The sequence below is a fragment of the Mustelus asterias genome, chromosome 2, assembly GCF_964213995.1.
Source record: "Mustelus asterias chromosome 2, sMusAst1.hap1.1, whole genome shotgun sequence".
Lineage (NCBI taxonomy): Eukaryota > Metazoa > Chordata > Chondrichthyes > Carcharhiniformes > Triakidae > Mustelus > Mustelus asterias.
In genome coordinates, this window is record NC_135802.1 from 120,879,222 (window position 1) to 120,896,857 (window position 17,636).

Sequence of the window (17,636 nt, forward strand, 5' to 3'; positions counted from 1 at the left end):
TCTGACGCAAATCTTTGTCTCGTCACTGGACACAGGTGAGGTCCCAGAGGATTGGAGGATAGCTAATGTGGTCCCGTTATTTAAGAAGGGTAGGAAGGATAACCCGGGAAATTATAGGCCGGTGAGCTTGACGTCCGTGGTCGGGAAGTTGTTGGAGAGGATTCTTAGAGATAGGATGTACGCGCATTTAGAAAGGAATAAACTCATTAACAATAGTCAGCATGGTTTTGTGAGAGGGAGGTGATGCCTCACTAACCTGGAGGAGTTTTTTGAAGAAGTGACTAGGATGGTTGACGAGGGAAGGGCCATGGATGTCGTCAATATGGACTTTAGTAAAGCGTTTGACAAAGTCCCTCATGGTAGGTTGCTGCAAAAGGTTGGATCTCATAGGATAAAGGGGGAGGTGGCTAGATGGGTGGAGAACTGGCTTGGTCACAGAAGACAGAGGGTGGTAGTGGAAGGGTCTTTTTCCCACTGGATGCCTGTGACTAGTGGTGTTCCGCAGGGCTCTGTATTGGGACCTCTGCTGTTTGTGATTTATATAAACGATCTGGAAGAAGGTGTAACTGGGGTGATCAGTAAGTTTGCGGACGACACGAAAATGGCTGGACTTGCAGATAGTGAGGAACATTGTCAGAGGCTACAGAAGGATATAGACAGGCTGGAAATTTGGACAAAGAAATGGCAGATGGAGTTCAATCCAGATAAATGTGAAGTGATGCATTTTGGTAGAACTAACGTAGGGGGGAGCTATACGATAAATGGCAGAACCATAAAGGGTGTAGATATGCAGAGGGACCTGGGTGTGCAAGTCCACAGATCCTTGAAGGTGACATCACAGGTGGAGAAGGTGGTGAAGAAGGCATATGGCATGCTTGCCTTTATAGGACGGGGCATAAAGTATAAAAGTTGGGGTCTGATGTTGCGGTTGTATAGAACGTTGGTTCAGCCGCATTTGGAATACTGCGCCAGTTCTGGTCGCCACACTACCAGAAGGACGTGGAGCTTTAGAGAGAGTGCAGAGGAGGTTTACCAGGATGTTGCCTGGTATGGAAGGGCTTAGTTATGAGGAGAGATTGGGTAAACTGTGGTTGTTCTCACTGGAAAGACGAAGGATGAGGGGTGACCTAATAGAGGTGTATAGAATTATGAAAGGCATAGATAGGGTGAACGGTGGGAAGCTTTTTCCCAGGTCGGTGGTGACGTTCACGAGGGGTCAGAGGTTCAAGGTGAGGGGGGGGGAGGTTTAACACGGATATCAGGAGGACATACTTTACACAGAGGGTGGTTGGGGCCTGGAATGCGCTGCCGGGCAAGGTGGTGGAGGCAGACACACTGGGAATGTTTAAGACTTATCTAGATAGCCATATGAACGGAGTGGGAATGGAGGGATACAAAAGAATGGTCTAGTTTGGACCAGGGAGCGGCGCGGGTTTGGAGGGCCGAAGGGCCTGTTCCTGTGCTGTATTGTTCTTTGTTCTTTTACACTTGAAAGCCTCCCACATGCCAGATGGTGATTTGCCTGCAAGCCTCTGCCCCCAATCTACATTCTATAGGGTTGGGAGGGTGGGGTGGTGGAGAGGAGGTGTCTGGGTGGAGTGTTTTGTCAGAGAGATGGTGCAGTTTTTTTTCAGAGAGATGGCCTCCTACTGCACTGTGGGGATTCTATGATATACACAGTGCCCCTCCTGCCCCTGCCAACATGCTGGCATGTGGCTGACCCAACCCCCACCTCCCAGGCTTACCCACAGGCCCCTCCTCCCTCAGTAACTCCCTTATCCCCCTTCTCTCTTCAGAGACCCTCCCTACTCAGACCCTCCATCCCTTCCCACTCATGCTCCCCCTCAAATGCCTCCTGAGCCCCCCCCCCCCCCCCCAGACCTCCTCCCCCCTCAAACCCCCACTGACAGTTGTAGTTTCTTCAAACGGAATAAATGGTCTGCAAAAGAGGGGCGGCACGGTAGCACAGTGGTTAGCACTGCTGCTTCACAGCTCCAGGGTCCTGGGTTCGATTGCCGGCTCGGGTCACTGTCTGTGTGGAGTTTGCACATTCTCCTCGTGTCTGCGTGGGTTTCCTCCGGGTGCTCCGGTTTCCTCCCACAGTCCAAAGATGTGCGGGTTAGGTTGATTGGCCAGGTTAAAAATTGCCCCTTAGAGTCCTGGGATGCGTAGGTTAGAGGGATTAGTGGGTAAATGTGTGGGGGTAAGGCCTGGGTGGGATTATGGTCGGTGCAGACTCGATGGGCCGAATGGCCTCCTTCTGCACTGTAGGGTTTCTATGGTTTCTATGAATTAAAACCAATTATTCCCTTTGAAGAAACCACAGCTGTCAATCAGGCTTCGAGTCTATAAACATTGCAGTTGGGAACAATGGAGGAACTTGAGATGCATTCAAGCATGAAGAGAAAGGTAAATAAACATAGATAACTGGAGTCTGGGTAGAAATCCAATGGGCTGTCAATGGAAGCCTATTTCAAAGCAATGCACTATGAAATTGACAGAGATCAAAGGTTTGCAATGGAATAGAAAGGGTTTCAAATGTTTCAGCTTGTTAGGAAGACTCAGAGACCTCCCCTCCCTCCCCCCAGTTGAAATTGACATCTCTCTATCAGAGGACTTCAAAGGGGTCTGCTCACACCTGCAGCTTCTGACAGGGAGAAATCTTTGCTGCAGAATGGATGGTGCAATGATTTAAATTCTTGCCAGGTGACTTGGGGGCATGGAGATTAAAGTGACCTGGCCACTTCAGAATTTTCCCAGCTGACAGATAGCAATGAAGATGTTGATCACAGGCTGCCTGAATTCTTCATAGTAAGAAGTCGAACAACACCAGGTTGAAGTCCAACAGGTATATTTGGTAGCAAACAGGCTGTCCCTTTGTTCCGAAAGCTAGTGGCTTTTGCTACCAAATAAACCTGTTGGACTTTAACCTGGTGTTGTATGACTTCTTACTGTGTTTACCCCAGTCCAACGCCGGCATCTCCACATCATGAATTCTTCATGCCAGGGGTGATCTTCAGGTCTTCCAGTGCTAGAAGGGATCGTCCAGCCACAAGACCCTCCCCCCCCCCCCAACCCCCGTTCTGGGGGTGAATGACAAGGTCAATCCCTTACCCCCAGCCCAAGCCCACACAAGCCCTAGGACCCTTCCTCTGCTGCCTCAAGGTGGCAGGGGACAAATGGCCACTGGACCTACCTCAGTGACCCCCCCACCTTGGGGCCCAAGGTTCCAGGGCAGGGTGTCAGTGCCAGGGAAAGTACCATTTGTACTGCCAAGGCACGTGGCCTGAAGGGACAACTAAGTGGGGAGTTTGAGAGGGTGAGGGGGCATCTGATGGGTAAGGGGCATCTGAGTGGGGGCCTGAGGGGGAGGAAGCCTAAGGGGGCGGTCTGAGGTGGAAGAGGGCTGCCAGAGGGGAGGGGGATGCTGAGGAGGTTGGGTAGGGTCATTCTTGTGGTGTTGGGGAAGGGGGGGGGGGGGTGGTACCCGTTATTTGAGCATTGGAGGGGTTGCTGGTGCTCCTCTAGACCTTTGGGGTCCAGAACATTGGATCGACGCGGGTCATGAGCAGCCCGGTCTATTTCCCACTGGAGGGGAGGGTGAGTGGTGGGGGTGGGGTTGGTAAATGGTTTGTCAAACCGCGAATTGTATTACAGTCTGTATTCCTATTCGCTATGGGTGGGAACCTGATCAGGGCTGGCGGGACAGGGCAGGTGAATCCCAGTTGTCTTAACACCCATTGGGAATACCGGTTTATGATTGATGCCCCATTTAGCGGAGCATCGGGAATCCTGTGGCCCCTCTGAGAAACCCATTTGACTGTTAAAATACAATATATAAAGTGAAATCTTGTTTATTAATTTTTCATTGTGGTCATTTGGTGATCATTTCTTTGTTGATCCCAACAGGTATTCACAGAATCATAGAATCCCTACAGTGCAGAAGGAGACCATTTGGCCCATCGAATTTGCGTTGTGAGGCAGCAATGTTAACCACTGTGCCACCATGGTATTGTATGCAACAATTAAAACATTGATAGTTAAATTTTGTTCATATTTATCAAAAATACTGCAATATACTTACAGCCTGGGATGAATTCAACCTTTACTTACATCATTAGCAGAGACTAATTACTGGGGAGAAATCAACTTGGTGATTTTGAAAATTAAATAATGATCATAATATAGGAAACAACTTGGGGCTAATCCCTGCTGGAGGAATAATTTGCACCCTCTCTAAAGGAGATGGGCCTATTTGATTTGAACGTCATTTGTTAAATCTGTCAGATTGAAACCCCTCTCCTGCTACATCCCCAGTGGCTACACTTCAAAAGCAGTATTTAAAATTGGCTAGCGCTTTGGGATATCCTGAGATGGTGAATGATGTGAAATACTTTATAAAACAGTAGATGGCACTGCAGTTCAAGCAGGCTGCAGGTAGCCATGATACATAATGATTCAATGGACTAAAGTTATGTTTGACAGGTTAACTAATTAAAACACGGAGTGGGACAGACTGCTTTGTAAACCCGTCAACTGAAGGAAAACGAGAATGACTACATGGAACAAGTAAATGTCTTTCCTGCATTGCGTATGTAGGAGTGCATCCCCTGACCCTGGGTTCGACAACCTCATCTGTAAACCACAGTACAATAATTGAACCCCCCCCACAGACCTTCTCTCCAATGTCAGTTAACTTCCAAATGCCTGACTTTCTCCTGATGTCTGCTTCCCTTCAGATGTCTGCTTTCCACCTTTGCATCAACCTGCCTGCTTGCCCCAACCCTTCTAACAGCAGATCCCTGGCTGGGCTGCAGGTCAGCCAACTCGTCCATCTGTAACACTAATTGTCTCCCGACTCCCTTTCAACCTTGCAGTTGTTAAGTGTCTCTCCTCAGTGAGGAGAAAGTCAAGCTAAAGATTTGCTTAAAGCCTTTTTCACCTATCCTTTGGATTGCGAGGAGGGGTGCGTGGTCAAGAATTTCTGTTGTATTCTAAGGGCAGTCCTGTTTTTGCTCCTCAGTGATTGAAGGAATCAGCTGTCTTGGGGAATTTGTGAGGAAATATGTTAGGAATGAAAAAAAGAGGGTACTTGGCTTTACTTTGATTGTGAGCATTATATGTGACTGATGAAGATTAGTAATACATTTAATATTAATAATGCAAAGATAACTCTTGGTAATTCGATTTAGTCCCTTTCAGTTTTAAAGGAGTTGATATTGTATTTGTATTGGATGGGGCTGCTGATCATGAGGCAATTTTTTCTAGACATAGCCTTAGTGGATGGCAGGTTTCAAACAGCAGAAAAAATATTTCTACGAGATCATACTGATTAGCAAACAAGGCAAGCTTCAAAACTGGAGCAGGAGCCCGTGTAAATCAGCATTCTGTTTTAAAGTCTATTGCCCTAAAATTCCAATCTGGGCTAGAGTGGAACATTAGCAAATCTCTGGATCAGGGACAACTGTGTGTTACTTCTTCTGAAATTCTGTCTCATATTTCATAAAGACCCTGCTGAAGTAGGGGTGGGGTAGGGTCTCAGTATGTTGCAAGTTCCAGCAAATGGCTATTCTTGGAGCTTTCTGCCAAGGTTTTCTTCAATCCAAGGCCATTGGTGAATGGTGGTTCAGGCTAGGCGCTGAGGAGATGTCTTTGCAGATGCTGGTGGTTTACCTAACTAGCTGAAATTTGGGAAGGGGTCCTTGTCGGTTATCAGTTATCGGCTGACTTATGGTCTGATCCACCCCACTTGTGCTGGCACAGTGGCATTTCAGTCCCAGCATCCCAATATAGAAGGGGACCACTTGGCCTCTGAAGCCAACATGAGCAACTCAGCAAGTCCCAGTCCTCATCATTACCCCTGCAAATTTCTCTCTGCAGGTGCTTATCCAATTTCCTTTTGAAAGCCCAATTGAATCTCCACCTTCTCAAACAGTACATTCCAAATCACATGCAGCGAGTGGTTAAGAGATTTCCTCATATTGCCTTGATTGTTTTGTCAATTGCTTTAAATCTGTGCATGTTGGTTCTTGATGTTTCTGCCAACGGAAACAGTTTCTCTCTCTATCGGGACTGTCCAGACTCCACATGATTTTGAGCATCTCCACCAAATCTCCCCCCAACTTTATCTTTTCTAAGGAGAGAAGATAAGCCCCAAATTCTCCTCCAATCATTCTGCACAACTGGAAGTCCTCATTCCTGGAACCATTCATGTAAATATCTTCTGTACTATCTCTAAAGCCTTCACTTCTTTCCTAAAGTATGGTTGGCAGAATTGGATACAGTACTCCAGCTGAGATGGAACCATTGTTTTATAAAAGTTCATCACAGCTTCCTTGCTTTTATACTCTATGCCACAATTTAGAAAGCTCTGGATCTCATGTGCCTTATGAATCACCTTCTCAAACTTCTTTGCCACCTTCAACTATTTGTGCACATATACACTAATGTCTCTTTCTCCACCTTCTGTAGAATTATACTTTATAGTTTATATTGTCTTTGTTCTTCCTACAAAATGTATTGTTTCATACTTTTATGAGTTAAAATTAATCTTCACAAGTATGCCTGATCTGCCAGCCTATGTCATAGAACATAGAAAAAATACAGCACAAACAGGCCCTTCGGCCCACAAGTTGCGCTGGTCATGTCCCTACCTACCTAGGCTTATATATAGGCTTACCTATAACCCTCAATCCTATTAAGTCCCATGTACTCATCCAGAAGTCTCTTAAAAGACCCTATCGAGTTTGCCTCCACCACCACTGACGGCAGCCGATTCCACTCACCCTCTGGGTGAAAAGCTTATCCCTGACATCTCCTCTGTACCTACTCCCCAGCACCTTAAACCTGTGTCCTCTCATAGCAGTCATGATGTGGAGATGCCGGCGTTGGACTGGGGTAAACACAGTAAGAAGTTTAACAACACCAGGTTAAAGTCCAACAGGTTTATTTGGTAGCAAAAGCCACACAAGCTTTCGGAGCTGCAAGCCCCTTCTTCAGGTGAGTGGGAATTATGTTCACAAACAGAGCATATAAAGACACAAACCTGCTGTTTTGTTTCTTAAAGACTTGATTAGTTGTAAGTATTCGCATTCCAACCATTATTCATGTAAATTGAGTTTGTGTCTTTATATGCTCTGTTTGTGAACAGAATTCCCACTCACCTGAAGAAGGGGCTTGCAGCTCCGAAAGCTTGTGTGGCTTTTGCTACCAAATAAACCTGTTGGACTTTAACCTGGTGTTGTTCAACTTCTTACTCCTCTCATAGCAGCCATTTCAGCCTGGGAAAAAGCCTGAGAATCCACCCGATCTATACCCCTCAACGTCTTGTACACCTCTATCAGGTCACCTCTCATCCTTCGTTTCTCCAAGGAGAAAAGAACGAGCTCCCTCAGCCTATCCTCATAAGGCATGCCAACCAATCCAGGCAACATCCTTGTAAATCTTCTCTGCACCCTTTCAATCATTTCCACATCCCTCCTGTAATGAGGCGACCAGAACTGAACACAGTGCTCCAAGTGGGGTCTGACGAGGGTCTTGTAAAGCTGCATCATTATCTCCCGACTCCTAAACTCAATCCCTCGATTGATGAAGGCCAGCACACCATACGCCTTCTTAATCACCTCCTCTCCCTGCGAGGCCGATTTAAGAGTCCTATGGACCCGGGCCCCAAGGTCCTTCTGATCCTCCACACTTCTAAGAGTCTTACCCTTGATATTATACTCCTTCATCCCATTTGACCTGCCAAAATGGACCACTACACATTTATCCGGGTTGAAGTCCATCTGTCATTTCTCCGCCCAGTCTTGCATCCCATCTATGTCACGCTGCAGCTTCTGACATCCCTCCAACCTATCCACAACACCACCAACCTTCATGTCGTTGGCAAACTTATCAACCCATCCCTCCACTTCCTCATCCAGATCATTTATGAAAATGACAAACAGCAAGGGTCCCAGAGCAGATCCCTGGGGTACTCCGCTGGTGACTGACCTCCATTCAGAAAAAGACCCGTCTACAACCACTCTCTGCCTTCTGTAGGCAAGCCAGTTCTGAATCCACAAGGCAACAGCCCCTTGGATCCCATGCCCTCTCGCTTTTTCGAGAAGTCTTGCATGGGGGACCTTATCGAACACCTTGCTGAAGTCCATGTAAACCACATCTACCGCTTTTCCTTCGTCAATGTGTTTAGTCACATTTTCAAAGAATTCCACCAGGCTCGATTTGCCTTTGACAAAGCCGTGCTGACTACTTTTGAGCATACTAACCTTCTCTAAATGTTCATAAATCCTGTCCCTCAGGATCTTCTCCATCAACTTACCAACCACTGAGGTTGTCCTTTGAAGTCTATCTCTATGCTCAGAATCATTCACAGTATTTCCAAGTTTTATGTCATTTGATATGTCATCTTTCCCCATATCAGCACTAACTAGTGTCTGATCTCCCACAAGGGTATCCTATTTTTATTTCAGATTTCTAGAATTTGCAGTATTTTGCTTTTGTATGGCTTCTCCATAGCTTGTTCCTTTTAAAATATGTATAATAGAAATCAGTCAGAATCACAGTTCAATGCAAAACATATTTTTTTAGAAATTACATGGGCATATTGAAAATTACAAATAAGTTTTGGTTCAGGTTTTGGTAAGGACTGAATGGACAAATATGTGTAATAAGGAAGGGGCTAATGTTTTGGAAGGTGGAATTGATGAGGAAGGAGGCTGAGACATTATCAGAGGAAAGTGAGCACTCTGAGGATGCACTGTCACAGTGCAAATTCTTCTACCAACACATTTCAGCGGGAACTGGAGTAGAGAATTAGGTTGTCACATGATAAGGCACACATCACATGCAGAGACAGCAATGGATATGGACATGCAAGACACTCCAATCTCTGCTCAGCTGGATGTGGATGCTGAGAGACGAGGGCCATTCACAAGAAAGGGCCTAGTGGAATAGCAATACCCAGCATGTGTACTTCTGTTAGCATTCCCAGATGCAGTGCACACACTTGGAGAGATTGGAGGAGTTATAATGTGACATAATGGGCTAGATATATGCTCCCGAGGTGGGTAGCGGGTCAGGGAATTTCCTGTGGAATGAAGTGCCCCTTTGCTATTTTCTGTCCAGAGAGGCAGATGGGGAGTGGTATGGGGCCCGATGCGCCTGAACATATGCCAGTGGTGGTCACAATATTGAATACATTTTAGCCCCTCTCACCCTCACCCCTTGCATACAAATCGTCCACTCACTCCCCATGTCACTTCCATGCCAACTCATACCCTTCATCCACCTGAGCGGCCACATAGAGCCTCCATGCCAATTCAATGCGAAGTCATGCCCCCCGTTGACCCCAATAGCCTCTCATACCATCAATGCCAAGTCATAGCCCTTAAATGTCCATTACCCCAGCATACACTGCACAGAACCAATGAACCCTATAGTAAAAATAGTTTGGGTGGCATTGTCTACAAACACCCATTTATAAAGTTCTGAAAAAAAACTGCTGCTGCGACAACCATTAAAAAGGGTCAATCAGCCAGCTCTCAAGTATCAATAACAGAAGATTCAAGCACTTGACACCTCTTTAACCTTATGCAAATAAACATTAAGCCACTGGCAAAGGAGATCACATTAAAAAAATAGCTCATTATGAACTCATATAGTAATCAAACAACATCCACACTTTTCACCAGCTATTTGAGCATAGTTTATTCTTTTTTGAGAGTCTGGGTTCTCAGCCAAGTATGAGGGGCCATTGGGACTGGGTGGAGGGCACATATCGTCATTGTGATGGCATGAGGGCTATAAACTCCTGTGGGATGTGTGGGACAACCCCAGTTGGCTCAGGGGCTATCAAGAACTATGGGGCTCAGGGGCTATAAAGAACTCAGGGGCTATAAAGAACTAAGGTGGGTAGTGGGCATGACTTGACACTGAGTTATAATTGAGGGGGCTTGGAGATATTCAAAGGCCGTTTGATCTCACCTTTCAAAAGCTTTGCGAATCCAGACCATGGTTCACGGCTCTTCTGAGATTTATGAGCCACGAAGAAGATGGCCTGACTCCATGAAAATTTCAGAGGGCTAGGAGATGCTAACTCCTGTCAATGGTGCTGGCCAGGTCAGGGGTGTAAAGTACAGATTCTGCACCTCTATCCCTTGGAAAATTGGGAGCAATGGGAATTGAGCTGAGGGATTCCTGGAATTGGGTCCTGAATGCCATTTTAAAATGGCTCTGGAGCCTTTCAACTGTTCTGGCCCAAGGTCTCAGGTATTTGTGATACTAGCCATTTCCACAGAAAGCCAGGCCACCAAGAATCAGATGGGTAAAGCGCCTGATGCATGTTGGCCCAGAGCCCTTGTTACCTGCACAATGGAGCAAAGTCTCGTGTTGATCGCTCAATCCAAACTGGAATACAGTTCTTTACTTGTCCTTGTCCACCACCAGCCTGAGCAGTGAAATTTGCAGACCTCCAACTGATGCAAGAAAAATTGTGGCATGGTGAGGAACAGGCCTTTAAGTGGCTCTTGATTGGTGGGAGGCAGATGGGTAGGTGTCAGGATTGGCATCCAAAGCACTGCTCCCAATTTTACACTCCCTGCTTGCTTGCCAACCCACCCCAAGACAGTAAAATCCAGCTTCACATCTTCTCAACAATATCTTCTTTATTTCCAATGGTTGAAGGGTCAATAACCAGAGGGTGCATACTTTAGGCAACCGACAAAATAAAACAGGCAATATGAGGATAAAGATTTTTTAACATGAGCGGTTAGGATTTGAAATGCAGTACCTGACAGGGGGTGTACACAGTTTCAAAAACAGTCTTCAAAAGGGAAATGGATAAATATTTGGGAGAAAAGAATTGCAGGGAATTGAGAAAAGTGCAAGGAGTTGGGACTAACTGGATTGCTCTTTGAAAAAGCCAGCAGAGACATAATTCACAACAGGCCTCCTGCTGTGCTGATCTATGATTGTATCAAAGTCACCTACTTCCAGCTTTGAAAAATTGCCCCCCTCTGTCCCTTCCTTTAGTCAACTAAAATGCTCAGTCTCACATTTATCTCCTGTAGTTTCAATCACTCTACTCATTTTCTGGCCAGTTTCTCAATCTCCAACCTGCATGAACGTAGCTCATCACTACCCATATCCTGTTGCCTATCAAGTTCTGCTCACCCATCACTCCCCATCTTGCTGATGTAAATTGGATAAGAGTCACCCAATAGCTCACATTTAAAATTCTTATCCTAATATGTAAATCCACCGAAGGCTTACTGCATTTTTCTTTCTTCAGGCTTAAAATCAAGTTGGAATGGGACTTCTCATATTCTTTTTCCCTTAATTGGTCCAGTTTTTATCTGCTTATTATTTCTTCTCCAAGACTGGTGAGGCAGAACATAAAATTGACCGATTGGAACAGGTTCCATGGACAAGCTGGTTTTTCCTGTTAATCTTTTTCTATTTCTGTATGCAAAACTGCTGGCCAGCTTTCTAGAGTGGGGGAAAACAATGAAAACATCTCAAACACACTCTGAGGCTCTACTTGAAGCACAACAGCATTGACATCGATGACTGGGAGAGACTTGCTATCAATCATTCAAAATGGTGACAATTTGTCCATCAAGTTGCATTGTGCTTTGAAGCCAAACACCTTAATGAAGAGGCAGAGCAACAATGGAAAAGGAAAGAAACAAGAGCAAATCCTGCATTGTGAACTCTTGAAATCCTGCCCCATGTGAAAACATCTGAGAGTTAAGAATCAGCCTGTTTGCTCACGTGAAGAGCCATGGCAGAAACTGACGATCCTGAGCAGACGTCCTTCTCAAATCGGGTAACATTCAATGAAGGCGGTGCAAATCTCACCAACTTTCTGCTCCTCTGACTCCAACTTCTTAGTCACTCATCTTTCCAATTCCTCAACCATTAAAGTTCACATTTTCAGCTACTCAGGTCCACAATGTCCTTGAACCTCTCCATTTCTCTCTTCTTTGAAGATCTGCTGTAAAACCATCCTCTCCTTTTACTAAGCTTTTGGGAACCTCTTTTAATTATTTGGTTTAGCAATATTCCCCTCCATGAAGTATCTTGGGATGTTTATTTAGGTTAAAGGTTAGGCGAATTCAAGTTGTTGCTCCTGTTGTAACAGACCCTTTATGGATCATTGCTCAACATAAAAGACAAACATTTCCTCTATTTGCCCTTTATGTAGTATATTATCTCTTTAATTTTAACATATACACTTGTTTGCAACTGTACAAATATTTTATTTAGGTTAGCTACATCTGAGAACATCTGATTGAAACTGAGGGCTGAGCGAGCTTTTACATATGTGACAAACTGCAGCATGAATGTAGTCCAAAATTCATATATATCCAATTAAATGTCATAAAATTGGTTCAAGAACTGGTTCAAGAACAAATGCTTAATTAAAAGTAATAGTCCAGATTGAAGTACTAACTAAACTTGTTACTAAGAAAAATGTAGACATACACTGTATATAACATTGCACCTTAAATTTCTCTTAGTAAAATAATGCTGTGAAATACAGGCTAATAATGGGAAGTGTCACTGTAGTCTTTGAGGAAGGCTGCCAGCAGCATTCCAATTATACACACCCATTGTTCTCAGGACAAGGTATTATTTTAGTGCACAATAATAGCTAACAATTTTAGCTAGAAGTTGCTCTATATGTCACCTTTATTCCTCAGGCAAAGTCAGAGTACATGATTGCCTAAAGGACTAATGTAAGATGCAGAGGCACTCTTAGCCACTTAACACTCAAGCAGTTTAATATTTAAAGCTGCTTTCCCTCCAACCCCATTTTCTTCATTCCAGGACTCATAGTTTAAAGCAGCCCTTTAATAGCAAGGTGAGTTTTTACGGTAAGGCACTTAAAGATAGTAGTGCATGTTAAGGCATAAAGTATTAGCACGGTTGTAAGGCATAGAGGCCTGAGAAATTATGACAAAAAATATAATACTCCTGGAATTGAAAGTCTTTGTTGAATATTTCATATAGTAGCAGGATGAATGCTTGCTGGCTCAAACAGAATTTGCTGTTCTACTCCACTATATGGCTTGTATCGAGTTCTTTCAGTGATAAAGTCTGTGATTGAAGGTCAAAGGAATATCAGTAGGAAACAATTAATTGAAGGAACTTCATTGGTAGAACTGATTTCACCTGCTGCTGCACGGATTGCCCCGACTGCTTGTTAAACATGACGTACTGTACCGTTTCTTCACAATCATGCTGATATAAGCTTTCATGAGTTTGGCAAGTTCCACTACCTGTGGAACAAAAAATGCAATCAGAAACCATAGATTTAGATTTAAGCAGAGATTTAAAACTGTATTTTCTATACAACTCTCCTACTTCTTTAATAATAGATGATATATAATAAAAACATAAATTGCTGAAAAAAAGAGTCAATGTATCTCCTATTTTTTGCACACATTAATTAAGAAGATAGTTCCGACTCCTCATTGCACCATTTGTAAACAACAAAAAACATAGAGCATGTTTAATGTAATGAAATGTCCTAAGATGCTGTATAGAAACATTATAAAAGAAAGAATGAACCACATAAGAAGGTATTAGGCCAATACCAATGGTAGATGATCAAAATGGGAAACGCCAATAAATGATCAAAAATTTGGTCAGAAAGGTAGGTTTTAAGGATCGTCTTTGAGGAGGAAAGTAATGTGGAGAGGTAGAGAGGTGGAGGGAGGGAATTCCAGAGCTTGGGGCCTAGGCACAGCCACCAATGGCAGAGCACTGGGAATGCACAAGTGGGCAGAATGAGAGGAAGGGCGTTGGCTGGTGGAGATTTCACGGATAGAGAAGGGCGAGACCATGGAGGGATTTGAAACAAGAATGACAGCTTTCAAATTAAGACTTTGCTTGACTGGGAACCAATGTAGGCAGCAGGTGACAGGGGAATGGGACTTGCTGTGAGTTAAGGCACCGGTTGCAGAGGTTTGGAAGGTAGAATGTGGGAGACCAGCCAAAAGTGCATTTGAACAGTTGAGTCTAGGGATAACAAAGGTACGAATGCTGGTTTCACTTCTATCTCAGCTCATCTGCTGCTGAAGTCAGGCAATATAACAGAGGTGGAAATAGGCAGCCTATTGAAATGTCGCAAGATGGCGCAAATATGAGATTGGAAGCTCATTTTGGAATTAAATGTGACACCAAGGTTGAGAACAGACTGGCTTAGTCTCAGAGCCAGGGAGAGGGAGGTTGCTGGTAGCTAGGAAATGAAGTATGGATAGGGGAACCAAATCAATGGCTTCAGTCTTCCCAAGACTGAATTGGAGGAAATTTTTACTCATCCAGTACTGATGTTGGATAAGCAATCTGATCACAGAATCACACAGTGCTGAAGAGGCCCTTTAGCCCATCGAGTCTGCCCCGACGCATGAAAGGCCCTAACCTGCCCACTTAACCCCACTCGTCAGCACTTGGCCCATAGCTTTGAATGTTATGGCCAAGTACTCATTCAGGTACTTTTTAAAGGATGTGAGGCATCCCGTCTCCACCCACCTTCCCAGGCAGTGCATTCCAGACCGTCACCACCTCGGAGTAAAAAGGTTTTTCCTCAAATCTCCCCTAAACCTCCCACACCTCACTTTTAACTTGTGTCCCCTCGTAACTGACACTCAACTAAGGGGAACAGCTGTTCCCTATCCATCCTGTCCATGCCCCTCATAATCTTGAACACCTCAATCAGGTCGCACCTCAGTCTTCTCCGTCCAGAGAAAACAACCCAAGCCTATCCATCCTCTCTTTATAACTTAAGTGTTCTATCCCAGGCAACATCCCGATGAATTTCCTCTGCACCCCCTCCAGTGCGTTCACATCCTGTGGCGACCAGAACTGCACACAGTTCTCCAGCTGTGGCCTCACCAAAGTTCTATACAACTCCATCATGACCTCTCTGCTTTTGTAATCTATACCCCGATTGATAAAGGTAAGTGTGCCATATGCCTCTTTCACTACTCTATTAACCTGCCTCTCCGCCTTCAGAGATCTATGGACAAACATGCCAAGGTCCCTTTGTTCTTCGGAACTTCCCAGTGTCAGACTTTTCTTAGTATACTTCCTTGTCAAATTACTCCTTCCAAAGTGCATCACCTCACACTTTCTAGGGTTAAATTCCATCTGTCACTATTCTGCCCATTTGACCATCTCGTCTATATCTTCCTGTAACCCAAGACACTCAACCTCACTGTTAACCACCCGGCCAATCTTTGTGTCATCGACAAACTGACTGATCCTACCCCCCACAGTCACCTAGTCATTTATATAAATTACGAACAATAGGGGGCCCAGCACGGATCCCTGTGGTACGCCACTGGTCACTGGCCTCCAGTCACTAAAACAGCCACCTGTCACCACCCTCTGTCTCCTAGCGCTGGGCCAATTATGGATCCACCTTATCACATCACCCTGTATCCCATGTGCATTAGCCTTCTGAATAAGTCTCCTATGTTAGACTTTGTCAAAGGCTTTGCTGAAATAAACTACATCAGCCGCCCTACCCTCATCCATTCACTTGGTTACATGCTCAAAGAATTCAGTCAATTTTGTTAGGCATGACCTCTCTCTGACAAAATCATGCTGACAATTGATAATTTATCAATTATTGGGCCGGTTAGCTCAGTTGGCTGGCCAGCTGGTTAGTGATTCCAGCAGCACAGATTGAATTCCCATAATGGCTGAGGTTACTCATGAATGCCCCACCTTCTTAACCTTGCCCCTCGACTGCGGTGTGGTGATCCTCAGGTTAGAATCACCACCAATTAGCTCTCCCCCTCAAAGGGGACAGAAGCCTATGGTCACCTGGGATTATGGTGACTTTACCTTTCAATTTACCAACAATCAAGGAGTTGAAAGAGATGGTTCTCTGGCATCAGGCTCAAATGTAGGTCAGAAGCCTGGGGGGCGATTCTCCCAAAAAATTTTGAAGTGCTGAATTGGCGGGAAAAATGGTGTAATTCACGATTGTTTTTTCAGTAGTAGTTCAGACTCGAATCTCTCATACTCTGTGCAATGCAAAGGTCACACTCGTGATTATTATTAAAAGCTCAGGGGGCGGGGCCTATTCACGCCAGAGTTTGACAGTTCCCAGCCTCTGCACATGCGCAGTGGCCCTGAACTGTTAGTCTGCAGTTAGCTGGCCAGTTCTATCACTGGCCAGCCTGGGACCCTTGCAGTGCTGCCTCTCCAAACCCCCCACAGCCCAATCGCGGCCCCCACAATCCACAAGCATTCCCAGGCCCCCATCCCCCCACCAGTGACAATCCTCCCCCCCCACCCTGACAGGCAGGCCCTCCTCACTGGAGGCAGATTCCTCCCCCCCCAGGAGGCAGACACCCCCTGGCAGACCACCCTCCCCTCCACCAGCCGGCCCCGATCACTGGCCTCCAGCCCTGACCGATCCTGTCTGCAGAGTGACAGCGGGACCCCCCACCCCTCGCGCCCCCAGTTGGCCCTGCCTCCTAGACCCCACCCCCATGGCACTGCCCGATGCCTGTGGGCAGTGGCAAGGTGCCCCCTGGGCATATTGCCTCTTGGGCAGTGCCAGGGGACACAGGGTGGCACTGCCAGGATTCCCATGCCCAGGAGACACCACCCCCTCCGCAGCCCCACCCCTTGGGGGAGCCCTGATTGCCCCCTTAACTCCAGCAAGGTCTCCCGCTAGTTCCCCAAAAGTTGGAAGTTACTCTAAACCCCGCCGGAGTGAAATACTCCTGGTGGGATAGGAGATGCTATTGGGCCTGGAGAATTCAGTCCCTGGCCCGATAATGACATTTAAGTTACATTACAAATAGATTAAAATGACTTACCTAGTCTTCCTGCTGGTTTCTTGCGTGGTCCCGACTGCGCCTGATCTCCGGCGGTGGGAGACACGCATGCATCAGGAACGTATGCGCAAATCCCGTGAATCGGCGCACGCGCGCATCTACCATTCCGACCCACCAAACAATTAGCGGGTCGGAATGGGAGAATCGCCCTCCCTAAACTGTGTGAGGAGCAGTTGCTCAATCTGTTTTTCGCTGGAGCAGTCAATGAATAGACAGCAAACAACTTGCCATTCAATTACAGATGGCAGGCAGGCTCTCAAAACTAGAGGGCCAACTGGCCTCCTCCCAGCTTGACAGGCTGTGATGGCCAACAGGAAAGAAGGGTGCTTCATTCTAGAAGCCCCTTTCCAATCTATAAATTCAAAATTACTTTTTCAACTAGGCACCCATTGGTATGGTTAGGGGATCCTTTTTACAGGGTGCTCCTGTAATGAGGCATGCAACGAGGGCCCCTAATCCTGGCTGGAATGCTGGCCCCCATTCCAGCTGCCATTTCCAAGCAGAAAAAGCTGGCCCATGCCCACTTCGGAACATGGTGATCTCCTTTGACTGGTCTCAATGAGCCGGATCAGCTAAATGCCACATGGGTGGGTAGCTCTGCTGCCAGCTCTCCCAATCCTGACTCTGCCAAAATGGTCCCAGCTGGGCTAAATGTTCAGATAAAGTCATAGGCTGTAATTTTGTTCCTGAGCTGTGTAACAATAAGCTGAGTCTGATGAATTTGACAAACTCCGGAATTCATGAAATGGCAAGGAAAATGCCTCGGGGTGAACC

General features: G+C 45.8%; 1 protein-coding gene across 1 annotated transcript in view; it reads right to left on the reverse strand.

Moving 5' to 3' along the window:
• Positions 1 to 10,648: 10,648 nt before the first annotated feature.
• The window catches only part of myo10 (myosin X), a 443,782-nt gene continuing 436,794 nt past the window's right edge, over positions 10,649 to 17,636 (reverse strand). The window contains exon 41 of the mRNA XM_078240784.1: positions 10,649 to 13,283. Within this exon, the coding sequence (XP_078096910.1) occupies positions 13,173 to 13,283 (111 nt within the window). The 3' untranslated portion in view covers positions 10,649 to 13,172. The remainder of the gene's footprint in view (positions 13,284 to 17,636) is intronic.